The 24,143-nt window shown below is 62.0% G+C and overlaps 11 protein-coding genes across 11 annotated transcripts; 5 read left to right on the top strand and 6 right to left on the bottom strand.

Annotated features, from left to right (window-relative positions):
• Positions 1 to 163: 163 nt before the first annotated feature.
• RHTO_05726 (Ser/Thr protein phosphatase family protein) lies at positions 164 to 3,006 on the top strand (the record flags this gene model as incomplete). The annotated part of the gene is made up of 6 exons (XM_016419387.1): positions 164 to 308; positions 638 to 718; positions 779 to 1,721; positions 1,783 to 1,905; positions 1,962 to 2,041; positions 2,099 to 3,006. 6 exons carry the CDS (start codon positions 164 to 166, stop codon positions 3,004 to 3,006), a joined length of 2,280 nt encoding a protein of 759 aa, XP_016269742.1.
• A 151-nt stretch (positions 3,007 to 3,157) lies between these two features.
• Positions 3,158 to 4,903, bottom strand: RHTO_05727 (Xaa-Pro dipeptidase; the record flags this gene model as incomplete). The annotated part of the gene is made up of 5 exons (XM_016419388.1): positions 3,158 to 3,257; positions 3,316 to 3,690; positions 3,741 to 4,590; positions 4,654 to 4,669; positions 4,787 to 4,903. 5 exons carry the CDS (start codon positions 4,901 to 4,903, stop codon positions 3,158 to 3,160), a joined length of 1,458 nt encoding a protein of 485 aa, XP_016269743.1.
• Positions 4,904 to 5,151: 248 nt separating this feature from the next.
• Positions 5,152 to 7,177, bottom strand: RHTO_05728 (26S proteasome regulatory subunit N5; the record flags this gene model as incomplete). Its single annotated transcript, XM_016419389.1, has 9 exons — positions 5,152 to 5,199; positions 5,264 to 5,524; positions 5,604 to 5,802; positions 5,884 to 6,131; positions 6,218 to 6,472; positions 6,571 to 6,804; positions 6,880 to 6,939; positions 7,012 to 7,041; positions 7,115 to 7,177. The coding sequence occupies 9 exons, from the start codon at positions 7,175 to 7,177 to the stop codon at positions 5,152 to 5,154; spliced, it is 1,398 nt and encodes a 465-aa protein (XP_016269744.1).
• A 544-nt stretch (positions 7,178 to 7,721) lies between these two features.
• RHTO_05729 (uncharacterized protein) lies at positions 7,722 to 11,544 on the top strand (the record flags this gene model as incomplete). Its single annotated transcript, XM_016419390.1, has 8 exons — positions 7,722 to 7,942; positions 8,007 to 8,212; positions 8,273 to 9,660; positions 9,716 to 9,964; positions 10,026 to 10,715; positions 10,779 to 11,183; positions 11,320 to 11,461; positions 11,528 to 11,544. The coding sequence occupies 8 exons, from the start codon at positions 7,722 to 7,724 to the stop codon at positions 11,542 to 11,544; spliced, it is 3,318 nt and encodes a 1,105-aa protein (XP_016269745.1).
• Positions 11,545 to 12,330: 786 nt separating this feature from the next.
• RHTO_05730 (zinc finger, GRF-type protein) lies at positions 12,331 to 13,244 on the bottom strand (the record flags this gene model as incomplete). Its single annotated transcript, XM_016419391.1, has 4 exons — positions 12,331 to 12,371; positions 12,443 to 12,810; positions 12,874 to 13,018; positions 13,154 to 13,244. 4 exons carry the CDS (start codon positions 13,242 to 13,244, stop codon positions 12,331 to 12,333), a joined length of 645 nt encoding a protein of 214 aa, XP_016269746.1.
• A 554-nt stretch (positions 13,245 to 13,798) lies between these two features.
• Positions 13,799 to 14,652, bottom strand: RHTO_05731 (zinc finger, GRF-type domain containing protein; the record flags this gene model as incomplete). Its single annotated transcript, XM_016419392.1, has 3 exons — positions 13,799 to 13,820; positions 13,891 to 14,413; positions 14,553 to 14,652. 3 exons carry the CDS (start codon positions 14,650 to 14,652, stop codon positions 13,799 to 13,801), a joined length of 645 nt encoding a protein of 214 aa, XP_016269747.1.
• A 370-nt stretch (positions 14,653 to 15,022) lies between these two features.
• RHTO_05732 (beta-flanking protein) lies at positions 15,023 to 16,307 on the top strand (the record flags this gene model as incomplete). The annotated part of the gene is made up of 7 exons (XM_016419393.1): positions 15,023 to 15,052; positions 15,169 to 15,424; positions 15,505 to 15,600; positions 15,681 to 15,902; positions 15,956 to 16,041; positions 16,096 to 16,177; positions 16,285 to 16,307. The coding sequence occupies 7 exons, from the start codon at positions 15,023 to 15,025 to the stop codon at positions 16,305 to 16,307; spliced, it is 795 nt and encodes a 264-aa protein (XP_016269748.1).
• A 528-nt stretch (positions 16,308 to 16,835) lies between these two features.
• Positions 16,836 to 18,592, top strand: RHTO_05733 (aquaporin; the record flags this gene model as incomplete). The annotated part of the gene is made up of 9 exons (XM_016419394.1): positions 16,836 to 16,987; positions 17,100 to 17,188; positions 17,246 to 17,549; positions 17,607 to 17,660; positions 17,716 to 17,750; positions 17,804 to 17,829; positions 17,886 to 17,953; positions 18,011 to 18,061; positions 18,121 to 18,592. The coding sequence occupies 9 exons, from the start codon at positions 16,836 to 16,838 to the stop codon at positions 18,590 to 18,592; spliced, it is 1,251 nt and encodes a 416-aa protein (XP_016269749.1).
• Positions 18,593 to 18,934: 342 nt separating this feature from the next.
• On the top strand, positions 18,935 to 20,776 carry RHTO_05734 (aquaporin; the record flags this gene model as incomplete). Its single annotated transcript, XM_016419395.1, has 10 exons — positions 18,935 to 19,109; positions 19,199 to 19,238; positions 19,305 to 19,393; positions 19,508 to 19,562; positions 19,627 to 19,778; positions 19,839 to 20,024; positions 20,086 to 20,111; positions 20,164 to 20,227; positions 20,289 to 20,343; positions 20,401 to 20,776. 10 exons carry the CDS (start codon positions 18,935 to 18,937, stop codon positions 20,774 to 20,776), a joined length of 1,218 nt encoding a protein of 405 aa, XP_016269750.1.
• A 249-nt stretch (positions 20,777 to 21,025) lies between these two features.
• On the bottom strand, positions 21,026 to 22,380 carry RHTO_05735 (zinc finger, GRF-type domain containing protein; the record flags this gene model as incomplete). Its single annotated transcript, XM_016419396.1, has 5 exons — positions 21,026 to 21,071; positions 21,153 to 21,869; positions 21,926 to 22,000; positions 22,084 to 22,168; positions 22,233 to 22,380. The coding sequence occupies 5 exons, from the start codon at positions 22,378 to 22,380 to the stop codon at positions 21,026 to 21,028; spliced, it is 1,071 nt and encodes a 356-aa protein (XP_016269751.1).
• Positions 22,381 to 22,760: 380 nt separating this feature from the next.
• Positions 22,761 to 23,924, bottom strand: RHTO_05736 (uncharacterized protein; the record flags this gene model as incomplete). Its single annotated transcript, XM_016419397.1, has 1 exon — positions 22,761 to 23,924. One exon carries the CDS (start codon positions 23,922 to 23,924, stop codon positions 22,761 to 22,763), a length of 1,164 nt encoding a protein of 387 aa, XP_016269752.1.
• Between the last annotated feature and the right edge of the window lie 219 nt (positions 23,925 to 24,143).

Here is a 24,143-nt window from a genome sequence, read left to right on the forward strand (position 1 = left end):
TATCAGGGCCTCAGCATGCGTCAGTGCACCACTCCCGAGCAACTTGAGCAGCAGCGTGTGAGCGGTTCGAGCGAGAGCGACCACGACGAGACCTGGCTCCGACGTCGACCGCTGCTCAGCCCGTTCTGTGGCTCTGATACCCTTTCTTGGTCCATCTACAACCATGCAGTCCGCCGATGCAGTCCAGCAACCCGCTCAGCCAGCGGCCGCAGCGCCGTCGAAGCAGGTCCAGGTCGACTCGATGACCAGCCGCGTCGACGTGATCAACACGGAGGCTGGCAGGATCCTCTGTGTCGCAGACGTACGAGGTCAGCTTGCAGGCCTTTGCTCCGAGTTGTGGCCGGCGAGGAGGGGTTGGGCACTCGATCTCGTGAAGGGGTCGTGAGGGGCGGCTGGCTGGCAGATGGGGCTGCGCGCGCTTGCTGGACCGACGCAGTCGATGGTCAGGCGCAGCGTGGCGCGGCGTTCGAAGCACCACAGCGCTCGTACGAAGCCTCGTCTCGTCGGAACCCCTTCGTGGTGGGGAGGTCCGTTCGTCTCGACAGCGTGTTGCGAAGGGTTAGAGGGCTCTGTTGAGCGGTAGCCAAACACTGAACGAACTCGCACAGCCGACTGACCCGCCATTAACTCCGCGCAGGCGCCATCTCGACCCTCAACACGCTCGCAGCGGAGCACTCGGCTGTCGCCATCATCCACAGCGGAGACTTTGGCTTCTACGGTGAGCCGGGGACGTGGAGACTAGGTCGTCAATGCCGCTGACGCCGTCGGTTCCGCACAGAACCGTCGTCTCTCGCCTCCATCTCCGACCGAACACTGAAGCACCTCGTCCAGTACTCGTCGCTCATTTCGCCCGCCTTCCGTTCGCAACTTCTCTCGCCCAGCACCTCCCCTTCTCAAATGCGCGAGCTCCTCGCCAACCCTCCCAAAACCGCCTTCCCGAACGCTTCTCCCTCCGAATCGCCTGCATTCGGCCTGAGCGAGTTCCCCAAGCTCCTCTCGGGCGAACTCAAGCTCAACGTCCCCGTTTACACCGTCTGGGGTGCATGTGAGGACGTCGCCATTCTCGAAAAGATCCGCCTCGCCCCTCCGTCCGCCCAATCCATCCCTTCCGACCCCTCGACTCTCGCTCCCGCTCCTCCTTCCACCGCAACCCGCCCCTCTTTCGGTACCCTTCCCATGACTCCTCCTTCTTACTCCATCCCCAACCTCACCGTTCTCGACGAGGCGACCACCCGCGTCCTTCTGATCGGCGGTGTTCGCCTGCGCTTGTTCGGTCTCGGCGGTGCGGTCGTCCCGCACAAGCTGTTCGACAACGGTACCGGCACGGCAACTATTGCTGGCGGCCAGGGTACGATGTGGACGACAGTTCTCCAAATTGGCGAGCTCGTTGACACCGCTCAGAAGGCGAGTCCCTCCTCGAATGTATTGCTCCTCTGCGAGACTGACCGTGCAACTGTTCTACAGGTCTACGACCCCTCCGAGACTCGCATCCTCATCACGCACGCCTCGCCCGGCCGAGAAGGCCTCATCTCGCAACTCGCACTCGTCCTGAAAGCCGACCTCACCATCTCCGCCGGCCTGCACTTCCGCTACGGCGTCTCGTACAACGAATTCTCGGTTCAGCACGACCCGGACGCGTTTCGTAGCAAGCTCGAGTCGTCGCAAAAGAGCTTCAGGGAGATTTGGGACAACGTCAAGGGTCAGGTTGAGAGCGTCGTCGAGTACGTCCTGCCCTGTGTTCCTCTCGACAGAGCAGGACTGATGAATCACGTTCTCGCGCAGTGACAACCAGCGAAGCCTTCTCCAGAACGCCCTCGCAGTCGCCAACCGGATCCCGACGAGCAACCCTCCCGGCTCGGGCGGCGCTGCGATCGAGGAAACGGCGTGGAAGAACTGCTGGCACTGGTGCGTTCGGCGCACATGTCTGTCAGATGATCTCAAGCTCACGCTTTCGCCTGCAGGAACTTGCCTGACGCGGCTTATGGCAGCCTTGTCCTCGATGTTCGCGAGGGACGGATCGGTAGCGAGATGAAGAGCCAGGGTACGTCGCATACTTCCTTCGCTCTCAACAGTAACTTACCGCCTCTGCTGCTCTCAGGCTTCAACTTCGCCTACCGCCAGAACACGCCTCGCCCCGCCGCTGCCGCCTCTCCCGTCCCCGCCAACGCCGCTCCTTCCAGCAACACCCGCCCCAACCTCCCTCACGCTCCTGTCGCCGCTGCCAACGCGACTCCTGCAGCAGCTCCCGTCCCTACCGCTCCCGCCGCCTTCTCCCAGCAGCGCCCCTTCGGACCCGGCGCGAACGGACCCATCGGCCGCCCTACCCCGCTCGGTAACCACCCTCACCAGCGTGGTCCTTCGGGTCCTCGCGGAGGTGGACGTGGCGGTGGAGGCTTTACCGTTCCCGGCGGATGGGGACACGCCGGTGCGACGCCTGTCGCGGGCTCGGTCGTCGCTCCTTCGCCTGGACCGGTCAAGGACGATGCAAAGGCGGGATCGGCGCAGGCTAAGCAGGACGAGGCGAAGCCTGCTGTCCCGAATGCCGCGCAGACTCCGGCTCAGCCTGCCCAGCAGCAGCAGCAGCAGCAGCAGCGCCAGCCGTCGGGACGAGGCCCTCGCAACGGCGGTGCGCCTCACCAGCAACAGCAGCAGCAGCAGTCGACTACTCCCGCTCCTGCAACCAACGCGGAGATTCCTGCTTCGGGCAAGGCGGACAAGGCTGACGCAGCTGGCGCAGTCGCTTCGGCGGACGAGGCTGCGGCGACCGAGTCGTCGGGCGCGGAGGGTGCTCCCTCGACTCCCGGCGAGGGCGGGCGTGGACGTGGACGCGGGCGCGGCGGTCGTGGTGGGCGCGGCAGGTCGAACGGCGAGTGGCGTGGCCGCGGCGGGAGGGGCAAAAGCGGCAGTATGAGCGGTGCGGAGGGAGGAGCGGAGGGCAAGAGTCCGGCGCCCGCTGCGACTCCGACTTCGGGCGGCGGCGGCGGTGGTGAGGGCGGATCTGCTTAAGCTTGCATGCGTAGACTAGATGCGGGCGACTCTGTTCCGTTCCTCCCTTCCTTACCGTCTTTCGTCTGTACCTTCGCAATCGCAACCAAGTCAAGGAGTCTCTCCACGCGACTTTGCTTGATCCGTTTCTGTCATTGCGAGCATGCGACCATTAGGCAGACTGTCCGGTCGTGACGCTCTCGATGTCGGCCACAGTCTTGGGAAGCCATGAAGGAGTGAGGTTCTCGAAGCCAGTCTTGGTGACGAGAAGGCTGTTTGGGCGACACCTTGGTCAGCAAGCGTTTGAGCAGTCGTCGAGAGGGCACGTACTTGTCCTCGATGCGGACGCCGCCAACGTAGCGGTACTGCTGCAGCTTGGCGTGGTCGACAAACTCGCTGTTCTTGAACGGCGCAAAGAGGTGATCGTTGAAGTAGCAGCCCGGCTCGACCGTGACGACAAAGCCCTCTTCGAGCGGCACACGCAGGCGGAGGTACTTGAGGAGCGGCTCCGTTGACTTGCCTTGCGGGAGACCGCCGACGTCGTGGACGTCGATACCGAGGAGGTGCCCGACACCGTGAGGGTAGAAGGCGGAGGTGAGGCCTTCGGAGATGAGCTTCGCGACAACCTCGTCTTCGGAAGCGTTACCGAGCGGGCCGGCCTTGAAGATGCCGATGCGGAGAAGGCGACGAGCGAGGACGTCGTGCCTGCGAGACGAGAGTTAGCGGTGGCGGAGGGATTGCAAGACTGGACGCACATCAATCGCTGGATCGCCTCCCAGTCCGTTCCAGGCTTGATGAGCTTGAAAGCCTCCTCCTGCATCGCCAGGACCGTCTCGTAGATATCGCGGCACTCCCTCGTGAACCTGCCGCCGTTACCGATGGGAATGCAGCGGGTGACGTCTGCAGCGTAGTTGCGCCACTCTGCGCCGGCGTCGACGAGGAGGAGGGTAGGAGGCTGAGAGGGGAAGGGGCGGTCGTTGTCGACGTAGTGGAGCGTGCCGGCCGAAGTTCCCGCCGCAACGATGGGCATGTACGCCTGGTACTTTGCGCCATTCCTCCTGCAATACGCGACGAACTCTGCCTCGGCAGCGTTCTCGTCCTTGATCGCGCCGGACCCGACCAAGCGCATCAACTCCCGGTGCGCGCCAGCCGTGACCTCGCTCGCCCTCTTCATCAACTCGATCTCCCGCGGGGACTTGTTCCGCCTCGCCTCGTGCAGCGCCTTCAAGAGGTAGTCGGTGGTGTGCGAGGGACCGTTGATCGAGGCGATCACGGAGGTGGGCGGGCGGACGTTCGGGAGGGTGTGAAGGATAGTCGGCGGGGCCGTGTTGGCCGGCTTGGGAGGGTAGAGCGCAGGAGCGGTCCATCCGCGCTGGATGGACGTAAGCTTGATGTCCTTCGCGAGGTCCTCAGGCGAAGGAGGGAGTCCACACCACATCACCTCGGCGTCGTCAATGTCGGGAAGCCAGAGGCGGGTCTGGACCTTGCTCGGGTCAACCTCCTCGCCGCCCTCGTGCTCGTACGCGATCGTCAAAGCGCTGCCGGGCACATCGCAGCCCGAAAGCCACGCAAAGTTGGCTTCCTGGCGGAAGGGAAGTTCGCGGTCTGTTAATCGGGCAATCTGAGGTCAGCGAGGGATGCGCCAGGTTGCAAGCAGTCATCACGCACCGGTGTCGTGGCGGCACTGTCAGGCAGTGTAAGAGACGCCGACGGGAGGGTCGTTTGGGAGGTGCAGAGAAGCGGGAAGTCGAGTATAGGTCAGCAAACGCTTTAGCCAGACTGTTGTAGTACCGGTGCACACCTGAGAGACCTCCCCGAGCATGTACACATAGTGAAACGCTGGCGCAAGCGACTTGGGCTTGTTGAGGGCGAGGAGACGCTTAAGGAGGAGATGAGAATGGGCGAGCGGGTACTCCATCGTTGCGAGTCTTTGGGGGTGCGTAGTGTGTTGCTGAGTGCGGTCGCAAGCAGTACTGGCAGCGGCAAGCCTGGCAAGCGAAGAGAAGGAGGAAGAGCGACGAGCACGCGGTGCCAACTTCGGAGAACGTCGCCAAGCAGCAAAGTATTCTTCTCGCAGGACGAACGGCTTGCCAGACTCTCTATACGCAGACAGAGTCCGTAAACGGCAAGCGAGCGTTGCAATTGCAGTCAAGCGGGACGAAGAGTTCACGCTCGCGCCTGCTGAGCCTTCAGAGCGGCATGGACGGCGTGCTCCTGCGTCGGCGAGACCAGTCAGCGATGAGAGGGGGACGTGAGATCAGATGAAAGACCGTCGCACCTTCGCGATCAGGTGGCACGTCTTCTCGACGAGGCCCATCAGCTTGTGCACATCGCTGCTCCACTCGTTCAGCACCTCGTCGCCCGTCTTCGGCTTGACGAACGTGACGACGCCCGCAGGACGGTCGATCTTGGCGTAGACCGTCTTCGAGGTGACGAGGCGGGCGAGGAATTGCTCGGTTTCGGCGACGGAGAGGGAGACAAAGGTAGCGAGGCGGGAGAGGGGAATCCGGGTGTAGTAGCCGGCGACGACGCGAATGTTCTGTAGGCAAGATCACTCACAATCAGCCCACACTGCTCTGTGTTGTAGCGCAGCAGTGCGCAGAGGGACGAACACGCACATGCTCAACAATCCGGTCCTGCAGCACCTTCCACCGCTTGTCGCCCTTCGCGTGCTTCTCGTCCTCCTCGATGTCGTGCTCGACGCCCTTCGTCCCCTTCTGTCCGAAAACCTTCGTTTGCCGCAGTGCCTCGCCATACAAAGCCTCGACGTTCGGCCACCGTTGCAGCTGCTTCTCGATGAAGCACTTGACGAGGTCGCTACGGAGGCGATCGGCCCTTTCTAGTCAGTACGTGATACTGGATAGCATCTTCGGCTGACAGTCGAGCGGCGCGACTCACTAGAGGTCCTTCGACTCCTTCAGCTTGTCATCCTTCCACACCCGCTGCAGGAAGTCGTTCTGCTCGTTGTCGTAGGGCGCGAGGATGAGGAAGTAGACGATATTGCGCAGGCAAGCCTGAGCGAGCACCGGGTTTTCGGAGATCGAGGGCGTGTCGGCGACAGAGCGGTAGTGTTTCGCGACGTCGAGGTATTTGTCGACCCAGAGAGAGTACAGGATCATGAGGGAGAAGTATCGCAGTTTGAGGTCCTGTGGACGAAGGATAGAAGCTGAATGAGCACGACTTGCTCGCACGGGAGAGGAGCCGAACTAGAGACGCTTGTCTCTGCACGCACCTGGTGGTCCTTCTCCGCCAACCACTTCAAGTTGATCTTCTTCGCCACAATCGCCATCTTCTCCCAATCCTCCTGCTCCTTCAACAGCCTCATCTGCTCGAGGATGAACTCGACCTTTTCCCGTCGCTCCATCGACCCGAACGTCTCGATCTGCAGCTCCTGCATCAGCTCGGACGCGGCGTTGACGTCGCCTGCGGACTCTTTGATGTGTGCGAGAGTTTTGGTGACGCGGGCGCGAGGAACTTCGAGGTAGATCTGCGGGGCAATCATAGTAAGTCGTCTGCTCGAGAGTGCACGCTGCTCGTGCCTGTGCAGCTGCCACACTGCAGAGAGTCCGAGCCAGATGGACGTACTTTACCCTCCGTGATCTCCCTCAGCGTCTCAATCAGCTTCAGCTTGTCCTCACCCTCCAGCTTGTCGACAAATTCCATCGCCTTGTCCACCATCTTCTGCACCGCTTGTCGTAGTTGACCATGCTTGCGCGAGAGAGTGTGGAGGTAGGTGTTCAGCTGGGCGTAGTCGGAATGGGAGAACAGGATGTCGATGACGGCGATGAGGAGGCGAGAGGTCGAGGCAAGGTCCGAGGCCTGTCCAGCGATCCCGCCAGACGGCCGCTCAGTCAGCAGTCGTCTCCACAAGCAGACTATCCAGCGGGCACTCACGTTTCGGGCCTGCTTCTCCAGCGCCAACAGCTTGTCGAGGGCCTCCTGCAACTTGCCCTCCTGCGCGAGCGGAACGAACGGACATCGGTCAGCTCGTAACTCCTTTAGCCCAAAACGGAAGCCCTTGCGCGCCTTTGCAAGCTGCTCTGCGGCGGGGATGACCTGTTGCGGTGCGCGAAGCGATGAGGATGTGGGTGAGCTGACGACGCCTCTTCGAAGCGAGCGAGCGGCGCACCTCGTCACACTGGGGCGTCAAGTCAGCCTCCTGCTTTCGTGCGAGCCCTTCAGCGGAAGACATAGCGTGCGGTGGTGTCAAGTCGAGGGTCGAAAGGTGACGAAGGTGAGGAGGCGAGGGTTGGCCAGCAACGCGCACCGCGGCCCTCGCTAGATGCTCGCAGACCTTCACAGCAGTACCACAGTGCTCACTCCTGAACCAGCTGCGCCGGTCCCGCTGTCTCCCACCTTGTCCTCCCTCCTTCCGGTCATCACTCGCAAAGCTGAACCCGACCACGACGACTTGCGGGCGCTTCTTTGTTCGTGGAAGCTGGCAATGCAGTCTGTAGCAAGCTATTGGACTGAGCCGACGCCAGACTCGCGAGGTGGAAGGCAGTTCTCGCTTCCCAGGGCTCCAACGGGTGAGCAGGCACGCTACAAGCGCCTGCACGGCCACAGACTGGTCTGGCGAGCGCTTGCCCTGCGGCAGACGGTGATGGACAAGGCTGTGGACGAGCTCGCACGCCGTGACTTGGGACGTCGCAGTCTCACCTGGACCTCCTCCTATAAAAGCCCGCGTCTGCCTCTCTTCTCTCTTTCCCTCCCATCGACCACTCGACTTCGCCAACATGCAGCCTCCCGGCCTCATCACGCTGCTCGGCATGCTCAACTTCCACATCTGGTACCACACCGTTCCCGCCATCGTCGACAAGCTGTCCCAGACGACCTACGGCACCCACCTCCTCACCATCATATACTGGCTCGATGCGACTGTTCCGCCCCGCGTCATGCTCCTTATCCTCACCGGCCTGCTCAAGCTCTGCATCGGAGGACCTCTCAGCTTCAAGCCGTGAGTTCCCGCTTGCGACGTCCCAGTCTGAACTGGCACGACTGACTTCCCGCCCTTCTCGCAGCCACCCCTCGTGCTTCGAAGATGCTATGGTAACTTTAACCGAATCCGTCCTCAACTGTGTCCCGCCTGCTCCGCCGTCGCCGTTCGTCGGCCTCGACTTTTCCTCCCCGAAACCTCGCCCAAGACGCTCGTCCACTCGCCCTCCTTCTCCCAAGAGTCGCTGCCGCCGCATGAGCGGACAGCAGAAGGTTCCGCTCGAATCGGAAGGTGCGACGCATGCCATCCGTTCGCCCTCGCTTCGAACTTGCTGACTCTCGCTTCGCGCAGACGACACCTACGACCCCTTCACGTTCCCCTACACCTACGACCCCTCGCGCCCTCTGCCTCCCATCTCTCTCCCGCCCGGCTTCCCTCTCCTGACGCGCGAAATGTTGCTGCCGGCCGACTGGTTCCCCGCTGTCGACCCGGACACGCCTCGTCAAGAAATGCCAGTCTGGGATGGCGAAGGTCTCGACGACATCCTCGACAAGCCTACCACGACTCTTTCGCCCGCGCCGACACCGGCACCTGTCGAGGCCGCCAAAAACGTCCAGCAAGTCGAGCCTGCCGAGCTTGAGACCGCTGAATTCGACGAGTCGGACTCTGACGACTCGGACTACTCGGATGCCGCGTCCAGTCTGCTCGAGGACTCCGACTGCCCCGACGGATCCGAGACTAGCGACGACGGAGACGCGAGCGACGAATGCGGCGAATACGACGATACCGACGACGAGGACTCGGAGGAAGAGTCTGAGCAGGACGACTCGGGTAACGAATCGAGCCGTGAAGAAGACACCTCCGTTGCGAACGCCGAGGATGCGACTACCGCGGAAACGGCTCAAGTCGCTGATGCCGCACAAGCCCTCGAGGCTGCGGTCGCCGCGGACGAGAAGACGTCCGTCTCGACTGCGCAGACGGTACCCGACGACAAGGACACGTCTTCGTCAGACATGGAGACGGACGATTCCGACGCATTGGCGGAGCCTTTCTCGGTCCCGCTCAAACGCACGGCCGCCGTACGGTGGCCCCAGACTTCCACCACCCGAGACTCGAACAGCCCCAAGAGCCCGCCTCGACGCAAGAAGCTTCGTCACTTCGCTCGCGGTATCGGCAGCTTGCGCGACAAGCGAGGCATCGAGGCCGTCCCGGGCGGCGAGTCCGACATCGACGACTACATTCACAAGCACGACATCATGTACCCCTTCTACGAGCCCTCCCGCATCCGCAACGCCGACTCGGAGGTCGACGACGAACCCCGCCGACCCGCCCCGCGTCGCAAGAAGCGTTACCAGACGCTCGAGTGCTCGCGCCCGGCCTTCAAGCGGTCCCGCACCCGCGCCTACCGCGCCAGCTCCATCGACACCGACAACTCTGATGACGAAGACGAAGCCTGCGACTCAACCGCTCTTCAGCGTGTCTCTCGCGTTCAGTCCCTTTCCATCGTCACCCGCCTCAAGACTCGTCTCTCCTTCCTCGCCGCCGCCCGCAAACGATTCAACAGGTTCATCAGCGTCACGCTCTACGGCATCGCCGCGCCCGAAGCGACCACAGCGGACGAAGGCGACTCGGATGGTCTCGACTCCTCCCTTGACGGCGAGACGGTAGGAGAGGCGATCGCGCCTGAGACGACCCAGTTCACCTTCACGCCTCCGAACGAGCTGCCGAACAACCTCTCGGTGCGCGCAACGTTGGTACTCGCTCGACATGCCGCTGACTTTGCATTTCCCGCAGATTCCCGTCCTCAATCAAGATCCGCTGGACGCGCCGACCGCATCCGAGTCGACCATCTGTGCCGGCGCCGAGAACGACTTCATCGCTTCTGAGCAGCTCGAACCACCTCACCTCGACTCGCCGAAAGATGGCGATCTCGAAGACGACTTGATTGCGGCCGAGGAGGAGGACAACGCCTCGGACTGCTTTAGCCTTGGTATCGACAGTCCCGCCGGCTTCCAGCCGCCCACTGCCGATGAGGCAGATGCGGTCGAGACGGAGGAGGGAGACGCTTTTGCGGCGGAAGAGGCGGACGCGCCTACGACGCCAGCGCTGGCGAAGACTTGGTCAACCTCCTGGGCTCTCGTCCTCTTCAGGCGCCGTCCCGCCAAACGCCGCTCGACTGCACCACCTGCGCTTGCCGACACGCCGCTTCACCGCCGTCGATCTCGCGGGAGCAAGCGTCCGCGTACCAATTAATTATCCGGACGTTGCTGGTGTCCGCGAGAAGCGCAAGTTTGAGGACGTCTCGCCGGAAGCTTCGCATCAAGACTCGACAAGCCTCTACCGCTCGGCATCCTTTGGGACGAAGAAGGCCGACTCGAATCCGCAGACGCTCGAAGGCGGACTTCCTGCTCAGAAACGCCCTCGTCATATTGCCCCCGGACTCGCCGACAACACGACCGACAACTTCAGCTATACATACATCCGAACCTCGCCTCGCCCGCTCGTGACGACACCCTTTTCCTCGCCTCGCACGAAGCGCCATGCCGAGTGCCGTTTCCCTTCACGTACCCCTTCCTCCGTTGTCGCCGACCTCGACGCCAAACCCGCCTCTCCGTCTTCCACCTCTCCGCACACTGCCCGCCAGATCGGCGATTCGTGGATCGGCAGCGCCGGGTTGATGTTTAGAATCGACCAGTATGGGCAGCAGAGAAGGCTCGCTGAGGTCGTCGATATGCGGCAGGTGCACAAGATGCGGACGGGTACGGACGAGTCGATCGAGACGGCGACGTACAGGGTGCGCCGGCTTCCTTCCTTTCCACTCTCGCCGTTCTCAAGCTGACGCGCATCGTTGCTACAGGTCCTTGTCGAGCGATGGGTGACGGACGAAGAGTATGCGGCTCTCTGCGTCGAGGGAAAACTCGCGTGGCAGGTTTTCGAGCGAGACCAGCAGGCTTCGCTGTGCGACAAGGAGAATGAGGAGGACGAATCTTGCACCCCGCCCGCGAGCTCGCCGTCGCTTCCGCTGTCGAACGAAGACTCGACTCGCCCGGCCGCATCAGCCATCTTCACGTTGCCTCAAACGATCTGCCCCGATACACTCGCGACCCCCTCCTTCGAGCCTTCTATGGGCGCCGAGCTTTCCGACCTTTCCTTCGACTTCGTCCCAACAGCCGCGTCTTTCGCGGGCCATGGAACGGCCGTCATGGCCTCGTCGTCACCCGAAGCTTCCGCCTCGAACATCGCGGCGGATGAGCAGGTATGGGTGCGGTCGCAGGAGAAGACGATGGCGAGGAGTATTGGGCGGGACCCGTTTGCCAGGTCGTCGCGGCGAGCGGCCTGGACGGCGTCAATGTTGTGCTCTCCGTGTTCCCCTTCTTGTTGTGCCTTACATTCTCGAGGTGCCGCCTCACTCCTTCGGCCTCGCCACATGCGTCCATGCCAAGACTCGGGCGCCGTCCTTCGCACCGTCCGTCGCCATGACGCCTTTCCACCATGGCTGGCCCGCTGTTGATGGCGGAACGCGTTGCACGAGGTTGACGGGTGCGTCGTTTCCTCCTTCATCACTTCGCAGCTTCGAGACTGACCTTCGCTTCGCTCGTTCCGCAGCGAGGATGCCTAGTTGAGCAGCGAGCCGCGACTCGACCCACGACTTTCGCAACTCGGCGCGGCTTCCGACCTTCCCTCTCATTCTTGTTCTCGCACGACCTTTTCGCCCTCCGCCTCGGACTTCCCGTCGGAGTGACGACCAAGGCGTCGTCGGTCGCCGAAGAACCGGAGGCGATCCAGGGTGCTGCGGTGCTGGCATGCCACATTCGCCCCCGTAGTCACCGTGAGGAGGAACGCAAAAACAAGGATGGGGCTTGCGACTCGAGACTGGGGTGTTGACGCGCTCTGCTAGTCCGAGTTATACGCAACGCGCGCCCTCAGCAGGGTCGCAAGCCTCGCCTTGGTTCTGAATCAACTGGTTCGTCTTCCTGTTCTTTGAAGACTGACAGCGCTGAGGTTGGCGCCTTGACGGCGATGACGAGTGGAGGACGTTGAGGATGTGCGCGAGCTGGAGTGGCGAGGGCAAGGAGGAGACCGCGACGAGGGCGGAGGCGGTTGTCGAGGAGCAGGAGGCGGGAGAGGGGACGTTCGCTCGAGGGTGTCCTGCTCCTGCCATCTCGTTTCGTTGTGCACTCCATTTCGTGGTCCATATACCCGGCTCCTTCGGTGTCTTCCACAGATCTCGCCTCGTTGTACCATCTCGCGGATTCAGAGTCTCTCCGTCTTGTATCGTCTCGTCTGCCACTGTTGTTGTAGTTGAGATCAACGAAACAAGAGCATCTGTACAGGACTGGCAGAGCGCGGGTAAAGGAAACAAAGCTAGCGAAAGGCAAGCAGTCCAAGCGATTCCTCCTCCTCCCTCCTCACTCCGTCCACAATCCCTCGTCGAACCTCTTTGGCTTCACTGCGAGCCGGCGGGGAAGCGCGTTAGCGTAACGGCGCCTGTCAGTAGGGGAGAAAGGCGATCGTACGCACCCGAAACTCGCTTCGACCTTCGCAATCCGCACGCATCCTCCTCCTTGACCTCCTCGACGCGCTCCTCGCGCTTGACCGCATCCTCCTCGAGTCTTACAGCCTTTTCCTCCACCTTGGGCGGCTCGATGCGTGGTTTCTTCTCCTCTGGCGACTCGCGAGCGGGCCCCTCCTCGACCGGACGCTTCTTGTCTTCTTTCGCAACGGGCGAGACGTTCGGCGTGACTTGCGGCGAGGTAGGAGGCGTCGAAGCAGGAGCTTTGCCGGGAGGAGGAGGAGGAGCGGGGCCGGCGGCAAGTTCGTCGTAATCGATGTTGGCGAGGAGGTCGTCGTCGTCAGGGTATCCAGGCCAACCATGCGCCTCGAGTTCGCTGCATCAATCCTTCGTCAACAAACACGTTTTTTTGGCGGGGAGAAGGAAGGAAAGGACGCACTCCTCCCAAATGAAGAACCTGCAAGCCCTGTCCTTCTTCTTCCTGCAGCGGTAGAACATGCGACCGAGGTTTCCGTTCTTGTTGCTTGCGGTCGTGAGCTTGATTGCGCGGTAGCGGGGGCTGACGTCGCAGAAGCAGTAGATGGCTGAGGGGGAGAGGAGCGGGCGAGAAAGAGGGGAAGAGGAGTGTGGTGTCGAGCGGGACGGGTGCGAACAGTGGGCGTGGGGACTGCCGATTAGCGCACTGTACTCAAGACAAGTTGAGCAGACTGAGAACGCACTGCCGTCGTCGTCAAAACAGTCCCAATACTTCTCCGAGCGAGAAATCGCAAACTCGCCCGTCAACGTCCTACGAGGCGGCGTGTAGGCCATCGTAGTGGTGTGATTAGGTGGAGGAGTGGCGGGGAGGCCTTCGAAGGTCGGAGGGGGCGAGTCCGGATGAGATGAGAGGGCGAGCGGATCAGCAGGGGCGAGAGGCTGAGGAGGGCTGGGGATAGCGGTGGGCGCGGTGCGAAGTAGATGGTGGTCGAGCACAGACGTTTGAAAAGACTCCGAGCGTCCCAGACGGTCGATGACGCCGGATTGAGGCGAACGAGTGAGCGGAAGGAGGTCAAGAGAGGCGAGGGCGGGCGAGTCTCCTTTCTTCCCTCCCCGTTGGCTTTGTTGGGGCACGTAGGACGGTTCACTAGATACAAGCAACATTTGGTACGACGAGAAAGAGGAGAGGGAAGAAGCTAAGCAAGAGATGCGGGCGAGAAATGGACAAGAAAGGGCAAAGATGCTAAGCGTGCGTTCCTCCTGCTACCCTCGCGACCGTCGACACCTGCGAAGAGCCCAGATGTCAGATCTGGATGACGCGCGAGAGCGAGCGGGAGACCTACGAAGCGGCATTCTTCCAACAAGCGATTCCTCCTCGCCAGTCTGCATCACGCAGCCGCAACCCTGTCACTATCGAGCAATGCCGAGGTCAGGGTCAGGACGAAACGGACTGAGTGAAACGACGCGGGCTAGAACGCACCCAAAGACCTCGGGGTAGACCTTCGCGAGCAACCTCGAGTTCTCCGTCTTGAGCCCGTCAATCTCCTTCTTCATCTCGTCCTTCTCCTTCCTCCACTCGTCCTTCTCCCTGCGCAACTCGCGCACCTCCTTCTTCTTGTCGTCCAGCTCGGCCTGAACCGCCTCGATGTCCGGCCAGTCAGGCGACGGTTCGCGCTCGACGCGGCGCTTCTTGTTCTTGCGCGGCGTCGAAGGTCCGGCGACGGGCGAGTTCTGGGTCGAGGGAGGAGGGGTGATGTAGCCGTCTCCGAGGCGGTGTCCGCGGCGGTCAACTTCGACGTCCTCGTCCTCGTCGCTCGCGTGGAACTCTCCCCAGCCCGGGTGGCCGTTCTTCGCCAGCTCGTCGTCCCACGCGAAGAAGCCGCAGTTCTCCAAGCGGTTGTCACACGCCCAGAACTTGCGGCCTACGTTGCCCTTGTCGCTGACTTGGCAGGTGCGCTGCGCGGCTTCGAGGCGAGGGTCGTTGTCGCAGAAGCAGAAGATGGCTGTCGGTGGGAGGTCGTGCGGTACAGCGGGATACAACCGGGTGCAAGAGCGTGAGAGGCAGCTCGTCAGTACCTCAGCTGACCCTGTGAAAGCGAGTGCATCCGCTCGAGGAGGAGGAGGAGGAGGAGAAGGACGCACTCCCGTCCGACGCCCAGCAGCCATACTTCTGGTACTTGTTCTCGCGCTTCTTGGGCGCCGCTCCGGTCAGCGTCTTGCGTGCGCGGCGCTCCGTCGGCATGGTCGGGCGATGAGAGGGAATAGGAGGTTCAGAGAGGCGAGAGGGCTGTGAGGGACGCGGGCGGCGTGGGGAGCGAGTGCGCGGGCGGGACCGTGGTGAGTGAGACGCTGTGAGCTTGATGGTGTGCTCGTTGAAGCTGCTCGTGATGAGTTGTCGCGAGGTGGTGAAGGGGAGCAAGTCGAGGAGGCGAGGGTGATGACAACCTCAGCTAATAAGGACTCGACTAGCCAGTAAATTCTAAGATGTATTACTGGAATTACTGCAGACATCGCCAGTCCCGCCAGAGCAGTACTGAGCGACCACCCTCTCCTCACGCAGCCCCACCTCGCCTTGTCCTCCTCGCACTCACCACAGCACACGCGCAGACACCATGGACAACTTGATGGGATTCGCCAAGCAGGTGAGCACGCCCTCCAACCCACTCGCGGTGCTCCCACGCCCTCTCGTCCCCTCCTCACCCGCACCTTCACCCTCGATGACGATGACTGGCAAACTGACCCTCTCTCGCTCGGGCAGGCGCTCAACCAGTATCAGCAGGGACAGGGTAACAACCAGCAGCAGCAGCAGGGCGGCGGCAACCCGTACGAGGGCGGCGGGGACTCGTACGGCGGCGGACAGGGCGGTTTCGGAGGTGGACAGAACGAGTACGGCCAGCAGAGCGACTTTACGGGCGGGCGTATGCACGCGGGACAGGGTGGAGGGGACTTTGGGATTCAGGGTGGCAGCCAGTTCAACTCGAGCGACAACCGCCCGCCTGGCCAGTCGGGAGGAAGTGCGTTCGCGGACATCTCTTCGCTCGTCTGTCGGTCCGCTCTGCAACCAGCAAGCTAACGCATGCGCTCTTTCGCACAGTCGGCGGTTTCGCCAGCCAGTTCCTCAACCAGGACCAGGCCGTCCAGCACGCATCGAACCACTCGGGCGAGGACTCGGGCATGTTCTCCTCTGCGAGTGCGTCCCGTCGATCTTGAGAGTTGGGCTCCCGTCGCGCAAGATTCTGGCTGATGTAGCTTCTTCGCCCCTTCGCACAGTGTCGTTCCTCCAGAACCAGAACGACGACCCGAACAACCTCGACGAGCAAGGTCTCCAGCAGGCGCACCAGCAAGCCTACGGCCAAGGCGACTCGAGCAACATGGGTGCCGACTCGCTCGGTGCTGCTGCTGCTCTGAACGCGCTCAAGAAGTTTACGAGCGGTCAGGGCGGGCAGCAGTCCGGCGGTGGAGGGAACTTCCAGTCGCAGCTCATCGGGCAGGGTGCGTCCCGCCTCTCCTCTGCGATCACCCTGAGGCTCACGCGTGATGCGCAGCCATGAGCGAGGCCGCGCAGCTCTTCAACCAGAACGGCGGCGCCGCCGGCGGAGGCAAGCAGGATGTCGTCAACTCGGCAGCTCAGGTTCGTAACCGCTCGCTTCTCCGCCCCTTCTCTCGCTGAGCGCTCGTTCCGCAGACCATGATGAAGCTGCTGGTCAAGAACCAGGTCTCGGGTATGGTTGGCGGCGGCTCCGAGGGAGGAATGGGCCAGCTCTTCTGTGCGTCGCGTACTCCCTTCGCATCTACCCACCGCTCGCATCGTGTCGTTGTACGCTGCGCAAGTCGAGTCGGTGCAGCGACGCTGACACTCGCCCTCCCCTTACAGCGCTCGCGCAGAAGTTCATGTAAAGCCGAACGACCGTCTCCCGCTTGCCTCGTCTCCCGTCTCGTTCCCGCTTTTTTATACGTAGTCGCAGCAGCAATACCAAGCTGAATCAGATTCAGCAGCATCGTTGAGCGTAAGAAACGACTCGAACAACTCGACCTTCCCAAAGTCTCCTCCCTCTTGCGCTGGCTCCCCTCCCCATCCCGCTGACGCGTCGCTCGCTCGTCCTCAGCCTCGCTCCCCTTGCACAGACGCACGCTTCGGATCTTCGCTCGCATTTGAGAGCCTCGCGACGTCTACGACTGCGGTCCAACTGTCTCACAAAGCTGTTCCTCGCAATGCGCTCATCGACCAAGTCGCTTCACTCCCCTGCGGCAACGACGACTTGGCGCAGCTTGTTGGAGCTGCAAAACGTACGTACGTAAAAGGATCGACTGGGCTGAGGGAAGCGACGAACGAGACGCCCGATCGGCTCAGCAGACGTCGTCCTCTCCTCCTCCTCTTCCTCCTTCCCTCCTGCTTGCGCTCTCGATTCCCCACCGCCGAACAAGATGTCAGGCCTTCCAACAGCCGGTGCACCGACAGAGCTCCCCTCGCAGGAGCATCGCCGCCATCGCGGCCCGCTCAACTGGCACATTCGTCCCGCCTCTCGCGGTCCCCTTCGCCTTGCCGTCAAGAATACGTTCGTGGCGATGGTGGGAGAGTTCGTTGGGACAACTATGTTCCTTCTCATTGCGCTCGGTGGGACCAAGCGAGTCGAATTCCTCTTCGCGGGCTCGTCAGAATGCCTGGCTGATACGCTGCCTGCTCTACAGTGTCGCCAACATTCCCACGACCAGTGTGACTGGTGCGACGACAGCTGGTCAAGATGGAACGGCGGCGTCTGCGCCCAACACCTCGAATCGTGCGTTTGCAACTTCCCTTTCCTTGACGCTTCAAGCTGACCCGTCCTCCCTTCCAGTCCTCTACATCGCCCTCAGCTTCGGTTTCTCCCTCGCCGTAAACGCCTGGATCTTCTTTCGCGTGTCTGGTGGTCTGTTCAATCCGGCGGTGTCGTTGGGCATGGCCATCGCTGGCGCCCTCACACCTCTCCGGGCTATCTTCCTCACCATCTCGCAAATCCTCGGCGGGATCGTCGGCGCCGCGATCATTCAAGCGCTCCTGCCGGGGACGCTCAACGTCGCGACGAAGCTCTCGCCTGGAACGTCCGTTGCGAGGGGCTTGTTCCTTGAGATGTTCCTCACCGCGCTGCTCATGCTCGCTATGTGAGTCCGGCCCTTCGGCTCCATCTACACGCTTGACTGAATCAGTCGTCTCCTTAGCCTTCTCCTGGCGGCCGAGAAGCACAAGGCGACTTTCCTTGCTCCGATCGGCATGTACGCCCCTCCGCAACCTCTCTCGAAGCGAAGAGCTGACATTCGCCCTCCTCAGCGGTCTCGCACTCTTTGTCGCTGAGCTGGTAGGAGGTGCGTCTCGCTTGCTCATCCTGCCGTGGCCTTGTGCTGACGGAAACGTGCAGTCTACTACACCGGCGGATCGCTCAACGTCCGTTCCTTCCCTCGTTCAGTTCCAGCCGCCTACTCACCAGCATGCACACACAGCCGGCGCGCAGCTTCGGTCCTGCGGTAGTTTTGCGGAGCTTCGACGGATATCACTGGATCTACTGGGTGTTCGTCCGATTCTCTCTCGCCTCTGTAGTCGCCGACACTGACGCTATTGCTTGCAGCGGACCGTTCCTCGGCACTTTGCTCGCCGCCGGGTTCTACAAGTTCATCAAGTACGTTGACGCCTTTCGCTTCCGACACTCTCACCGAAACTGACGTCTCCTCGTCGCAGATACCTCGAGTACGAGACCGTGCTCGGCCCCGAGGAGCCCGACACGCCTTCACCCTCCTCTTCGAACAACCAGAACGAGAAGACCGACAAGGCGGCCCTCGGGCGGAATCTCGTCGCTCCTTCCGCCACCCTCCTCGGGTCGACCGCTGCGGGCGCCTCAGGCTCGACTCGGGCTACCCCAACCGCCGCTACGACCTCGATGGGCGAGAAGGAGGTCCACCCAGCCGACCAGAAGGGCACTGTCGCCGTCCAAGGACCAGGTCTTCCCGACTTGCTCACGACCGGACCGGCGGGCGGAGTCTTCGACCTACCTCAGCCGCCTTACGACTACCGCACTCGACTCGAACGGATTGAATCGCTTCTCGAGACGCTAATTGCTGGAGCGGGCGCGCATGGGAGGAAGGTATCGACGGAGGGAACGGTCGTCGAGACGGGGCGTGAGTGGCACAAGGTCAACGACTCGCCCGTCTAAGGCATCTTCCACCCGTCTTTCTCTTCTTCGTTCTGTTGTCCTCCCACCCTCTCTGTATCCAGCTCATCCTGCATTAACGACGTTTCTCTCCGCCAGCGCCAGCTTGAGAAGGTCGCGCGAGGTCGAGGCTAACTCTGCTTGTTCGCAGGCTGGCAGGCTCGAATACGCCTTGACAGCGTCTTCTGGACACTGGCTAGCTCCTCCATCAGGCTGCACGAGTCGCCGTCCCGTTGAAGGCAGGGTGACACCGACTTGCTCCCGCCCCTCTTCTTCCTCGTCCTCCTCACATCGACAGCCTCGGGCGGAGCAGCCAGTCATCTGGCATCGCCACACAGCGTCACGATGAGCTCCGGTAACTCGCAGCTCCCGCTCCACGCCGGTTGCAACGCGCAGGGCGACGCCGCCCGCCCTCGTCGTCGCTCCCGCTTCAAGCTCTTCGACGTGCACCCGCCGGCGCAAGGCAGCCCGCGCTACGCCGCGAAGAACCACCTCATTGCCACGATTGGCGAGTTTGTTGGTGCGTTGCTCGAGCGGATACCAGCCTCGTCGACCCCGACTCTGCGTCGAGCGGGACATGCTGCTGACCGCGCACGTTGTCGTTCGCAGGCACCTTCACCTTCCTCTTCTTCGCTTTGGGAGGTACCAAGTGCGTCCCGTCGTCCGCCGAGGTCCTTGCGAAAGCTGACCTCGACTCTTCCTCTCCGGCTTGCAGCGTCGCCAACACTCTCGCCACGTCGGTCACTGGTACCGCTCGCATTGGACAGGGCGGATACCCTGCTGCGGCTGCCAACACGTCGAGCCGTGCGTACGAAGCCGCTTGTACAAAGTGTTTCCAAGCTCACCTTCGCGACTGACTTCTCCCCTCCCCCTGGCGTTCCCCTTCCTCCTCTCGCCCTTCCTCCGCCGCATATCCAGTCCTCTACATCTCCTGCGCTTTCGGCCTTTCGCTTCTCGTTTCGGTCTGGATCTTGTGCGCTCGCGCTTCCTCCACCTCCTCTTGCTCTTGTCTCGCGGCTGACAGCGTTCTCCCGCAGCTTCAAAGTCTCTGGCGGGCTCTTCAATCCGGCCGTCTCCCTCGGCATGGGCGTCATCGGAGCCATCACTTGGCTTCGCGTCGCTCTCCTCGTCGCCGCCCAGATCCTCGGCGCCATTTGCGCGGCGGCCGTCCTCAATGCGCTCATTCCTGGTGCGCTCTCCTTTTCTCTGGCAGGCTGAAGGTACTGACAACCCGGAATCCGTCCCGCAGGCCCGCTTAACGCGCAGACCCGTCTCGCTCCCGGCATGTCCATCGCGCGCGGCCTCTTCCTCGAGATGTTCCTCACGGCCCTCCTCTGCCTCGCCATCTTCTTCTTGGCCGCCGAGAAGCACCGCGGAACGTTCATGGCGCCCGTCGGCATCGGACTCGCGCTCTGGATTACGCAGATGCTCGGAGGTGCATCAGCTTCCTCGCTTCCTCTTGAAGAGTAGTCATTGACGCTGCGTCGCTCCTGCAGTCTACTACACCGGAGCGAGCGTCAACGTAAAGTCCTTCCTCCTTTTAAGCGAGAACTAGGCTGATTCTCTCGCTCTAGCCGGCTCGCTCGTTTGGTCCCGACGTGGCGGTCGCCTCTTTCCCCGGCTACCACTACATCTACTGTACGCACGCTCTTTTTGCGACGTTCGAAGCCTTTCGCTGAGAGTTCCGTCCTTTGCGCAGGGATCGGGCCGGCCCTTGGCGCGCTCCTCGCTGCGCTCTTCTACAAGTTGATCAAGTGCGCCCGTCTCTCCTCACCTGCACTCTCGTCGAAGCTCACACATCATTCTCGCAGGTTCCTCGAGTACGAGAGCGTGATGGGACCCGACCACCCGGACTACGCCACCGCTCAGGCGACCTCGACGATGGTCAGCGAGTCCCTCGGTCTCGCTCCCGCTCCTCACGCAGGCGACGTCGGCCAAGGGACTTCTCAAGTCCAAGGACCCGGCATGAGCGACTACCTGACTCGCCAGCAGACGCGCGGCACGGCCGGCGAGGGAGAAGGAACGGCTTACTCGCCGCCTGGATCGCCGACGTCGCCTACCAAGACGGTCTCGACCTTCCAAGACAGGTTCGATCGTCTTGAGGCGATGGTCGGGCAGCACATTCGCGAGCGCGGCGGAGGTGAGGAGAGGATGGGCGGGAACGGAGGCGGTCAGAGGTTTGCTTGAGCGGACGACTGAGCGGTGACTGACGGACGGACGCGCTTGAGGACACGCTGGAGGTTGCGTTTGGCGAGGTGGTGCGGAGGATCGCTTGTCTGGGTCGGAAAGGAATCGCTTGTTTCGTTGCTTGGGTCCTCGCCTCTCCTGCAAAATGTACATCGCTTTCTGCCCAGCGGCGCAAAGAAGAGTCTACGAGTTCAGAGCGATGCAGAGTACGACAACAAGGCGACGAAAAACGGAAGTGAGAACAGCCTGTCACGAAAGGCGGGTGCGGAGCTCGTTCGTCTCCTCCTCGAGCATCCTGTATGGCGGAAGATTCGCCCAATGTCAGCACACCGCTACGCTAGAGAGACCCGCGACACGAGGAGCGCCGCCAACGCACCTAATCCTCTCCTTCAACCCCTCGTTCTCCCTCCTCATTTTCTCCCGCTCCTCCTTCTCCTTGTCCAACAACTTGCGCAGACTCTCCTCCTTCCTCTTGCCCGCCATCAGTAGCCTCGCGTCCTTCTCGCGGTCCTTCTTGGCGCTGTCGAGCAAACTGGGGAGCGATGAGAGGGCTGAGGAGAGGGCGGCGAAAGAGTCGGAATCCGAGTCGGCTCCTTTCGTCGGTGACGAGCCGGGCGTAGTGGGAGAGGAGGTCGGCGGAGCTGTGGCATCGCTTCCGAAGAGCGAGCGCTGGAGCGCGTGGAAAGGCGAGTCGGGGTCGTTTCGGATGGCGTCGAACCCGCCAGTTCGCGCCGTCTGTCCTGTTCCTCCGCCCACTCCTCCCAAACGCTGTCCCGCCTGTTTGGTCGGAGTAACAGGGCCCTGTGACGACCCCGCGAAACTCTCGAAGCGAGGTTTCTTAGCCGGCGACCCTGATGCGGGTGTTGAAGAAGATGCAGGAGTAGGTGGATCCGCATCCTCGATCTCGTCTTCGATCTCGGCGTCGAGCGAGTCGAAGTCGATGTCATCGAAGGTGTCTTCTTGTGTGGATGGAGGGGCCGCTGAGGGTTTTGCAGGGGAGGAGGAGGGGAAGGAACGTTTTTGAGGGGATGAGGAGGGCGTGAGGGGTGGTGCGGCGCCGGCTGGCGGAGGTGTCTTGTACTCGCGGCCTTTGCTGCGGAGACGGGCGATTCAGCCTGAGTGGCAGATAGAAGATCGAAGAGTACGCACGCTGCTGCCTCGTCGCACCAAAGGAAGAAGCCACATCCCTCTCCCTCGACCCAATTCCCGCACGACCAGAACTCCCTGCAAACAAGAACTCCTCGAGTAATCAGCTGAGCTCGCCGTGGAGGCGCTCAAGCAGAGACAACGGGCAGTCTCCTACTCACCTCCCCAAGTTGGGCGAACTCTCCTTCCTCGTCACCCGCCTAATAGCCTTGATCCGCGGCTCCGTATTGCAAAAGCACAGGACCTCTGCGTTTCACAGAACCCTGATCAGCCTGAGCTCGGAGTAAAGGAGAAGAGACGAAGGACGTACCTCCGTTCGGTAAGAAGCACCCGTAGTCGCGATACTTCTGCGCGTCGTTCTTCCTGAACCCTCCGCCTCCTCCTGCTCCACCCCGACTGGCACCCCGTCCACGACCGCGAGAAGTCGGCGCGCCTCGAATGAAGGTGCGAGTTGACATCAATCGGAGCGAGCTGTCAAGGCGGTGGGGCAAGCGAGGAGCGCGTCGGGCAGTTGAGCAAGAGTCCTGAAGTCTTTTGAGCTGCTCGTACTGGCCAGCAAGCTGAGCGGCGAGAGCGGTCGAGGACGAAGGTGCGGCGCCACTTCCGCGAAAGTGATGAGGTCGAGTTGAGCAGGTACAGAGACTCCTGGGCGGTTCAGACAGCTGCAGTGCGGAGCAAAGACCAAAAAAGGAGGCTTGCCGTTCAAGCAGATCCAGAGGAAGTTGAACTGCCCGAGAACGGGGCCTTTCTCGTCGTCTTTGGCTGAGATCGCTTCATTTCGGGCGTTCGGGATACGCTACAACGCTTCCGACAGCTTCTCAGACCCTCATCCCGTCACTCAATGCGTCCGCCCTTCCCGCACGTCGAGCGCCATCCGGCCCTCCCCTTGACCTGATCCTGCAACCCCATTCACCTCGCCTCCCTGTCCTCCTCCCGCCGCTCGACTCGCCATTCCCACAAGTCGTGTAGTGTGCCGAGGCTGGGAGCCTGCGATTGTGATGAAAGCTGATTCGGAGAGGGAGGAAGGGACGGAGTAGTGCGAGTGCGCGGGTCGGGGTGGACTCGGGCGGGGTGAGGAGGATTGGTGGGCGGGCTGTTGTGCGAGTGTAGGCGAGGCAAAAGGGGGATGTGCGGAAGAGGCCGAGTTGGTGAACGGGGAATGCGAGGGGACCGTTTGCGGTTGTCGCTGGGTCGAAAGGCCGACGATAGCCGCCGTCTCCCCACCTGCACCACTTTCTGACGCCCTCAAGTGCTGCAAGACCATGTCCAGCCTTCTCAGCGCCTTCGTCCGCCCCTCCTCGCCCTGCACGCCCTCCTCCTCCCTCGCCGCCTTCTCGAACAACCTCTTGACACCCGGCGGCAGCCCGTACACATCATCCGCATACGAGCTCCTCGCGAGATAATCCTGGAAGGCTTCGTCGGGGGAGAGGGAGAGGAGCGAGCGGAGGTAGGCTTTGTCTGCGAGGTCGAGGGAGGAGAGGGACGAGAGGAGGTCTGCCGAGGTCGGGGACATGTCGCCTGCGCGAGCTTTGCCTTTCCCCTTCCCTTCGAGTGCGTCGAGGCGGGTGGATCGGTTGGCGAGGATGGCGGACGAGGCGAATGGGTCGGAAGGCATCGTCGTCTCCATCTCGACTCGACACGGTCTCGCCTGTTCCTCCTTCAACTCGCGCTCCCAATCTCCATCTACTGCGTCCGCCACGAATTCGTTCCCGCCCAGGAGTGCGGTGATCTCGAAGCCGTCGTGTGAGGCATTCCGAGTCGCCGTCTGTCGCCGCTCGTCCTTCCAGCTCCTTTCGAGCCCAGCGAGCCCGTTCACTCCTCCCGTGAATGCCGCAAAGTCATTCTCTGCGCGCGCGGCGGAGGGCGAAGCGTCGGGTCGGAAGCTGGTGGAGCCGGAGGGGAACGACGAGGACGAGGACGAGGGGGCGAGGTGGTCGAGGTGGGCGTGGTCGCTGGCATGAGCAAAGCGCTGGACAGCAGCGGGCAGCCCCTTCGAGTCCATTCCAGCGACAGCGCGGCGAGGCAGAGCGGACGAGAGGGAAGGACTGGTTGGTATTCAGTCACAATACAAGCAATACACTCCAGTTTGTATTGGTTGCTGATGACAACTCGCATTACAACCGCGTTTGTATTGCAAAGGAATACAAAGTTGATGACGCCGTGCCGTCCCGCTCCCGCTCGCCCATCTTCTTTTTCAATACGCTTGATACGCTTGCTGTGC

The sequence above is a fragment of the Rhodotorula toruloides genome, assembly GCF_000320785.1.
Source record: "Rhodotorula toruloides NP11 unplaced genomic scaffold Scaffold36, whole genome shotgun sequence".
Taxonomy (NCBI): domain Eukaryota; kingdom Fungi; phylum Basidiomycota; class Microbotryomycetes; order Sporidiobolales; family Sporidiobolaceae; genus Rhodotorula; species Rhodotorula toruloides.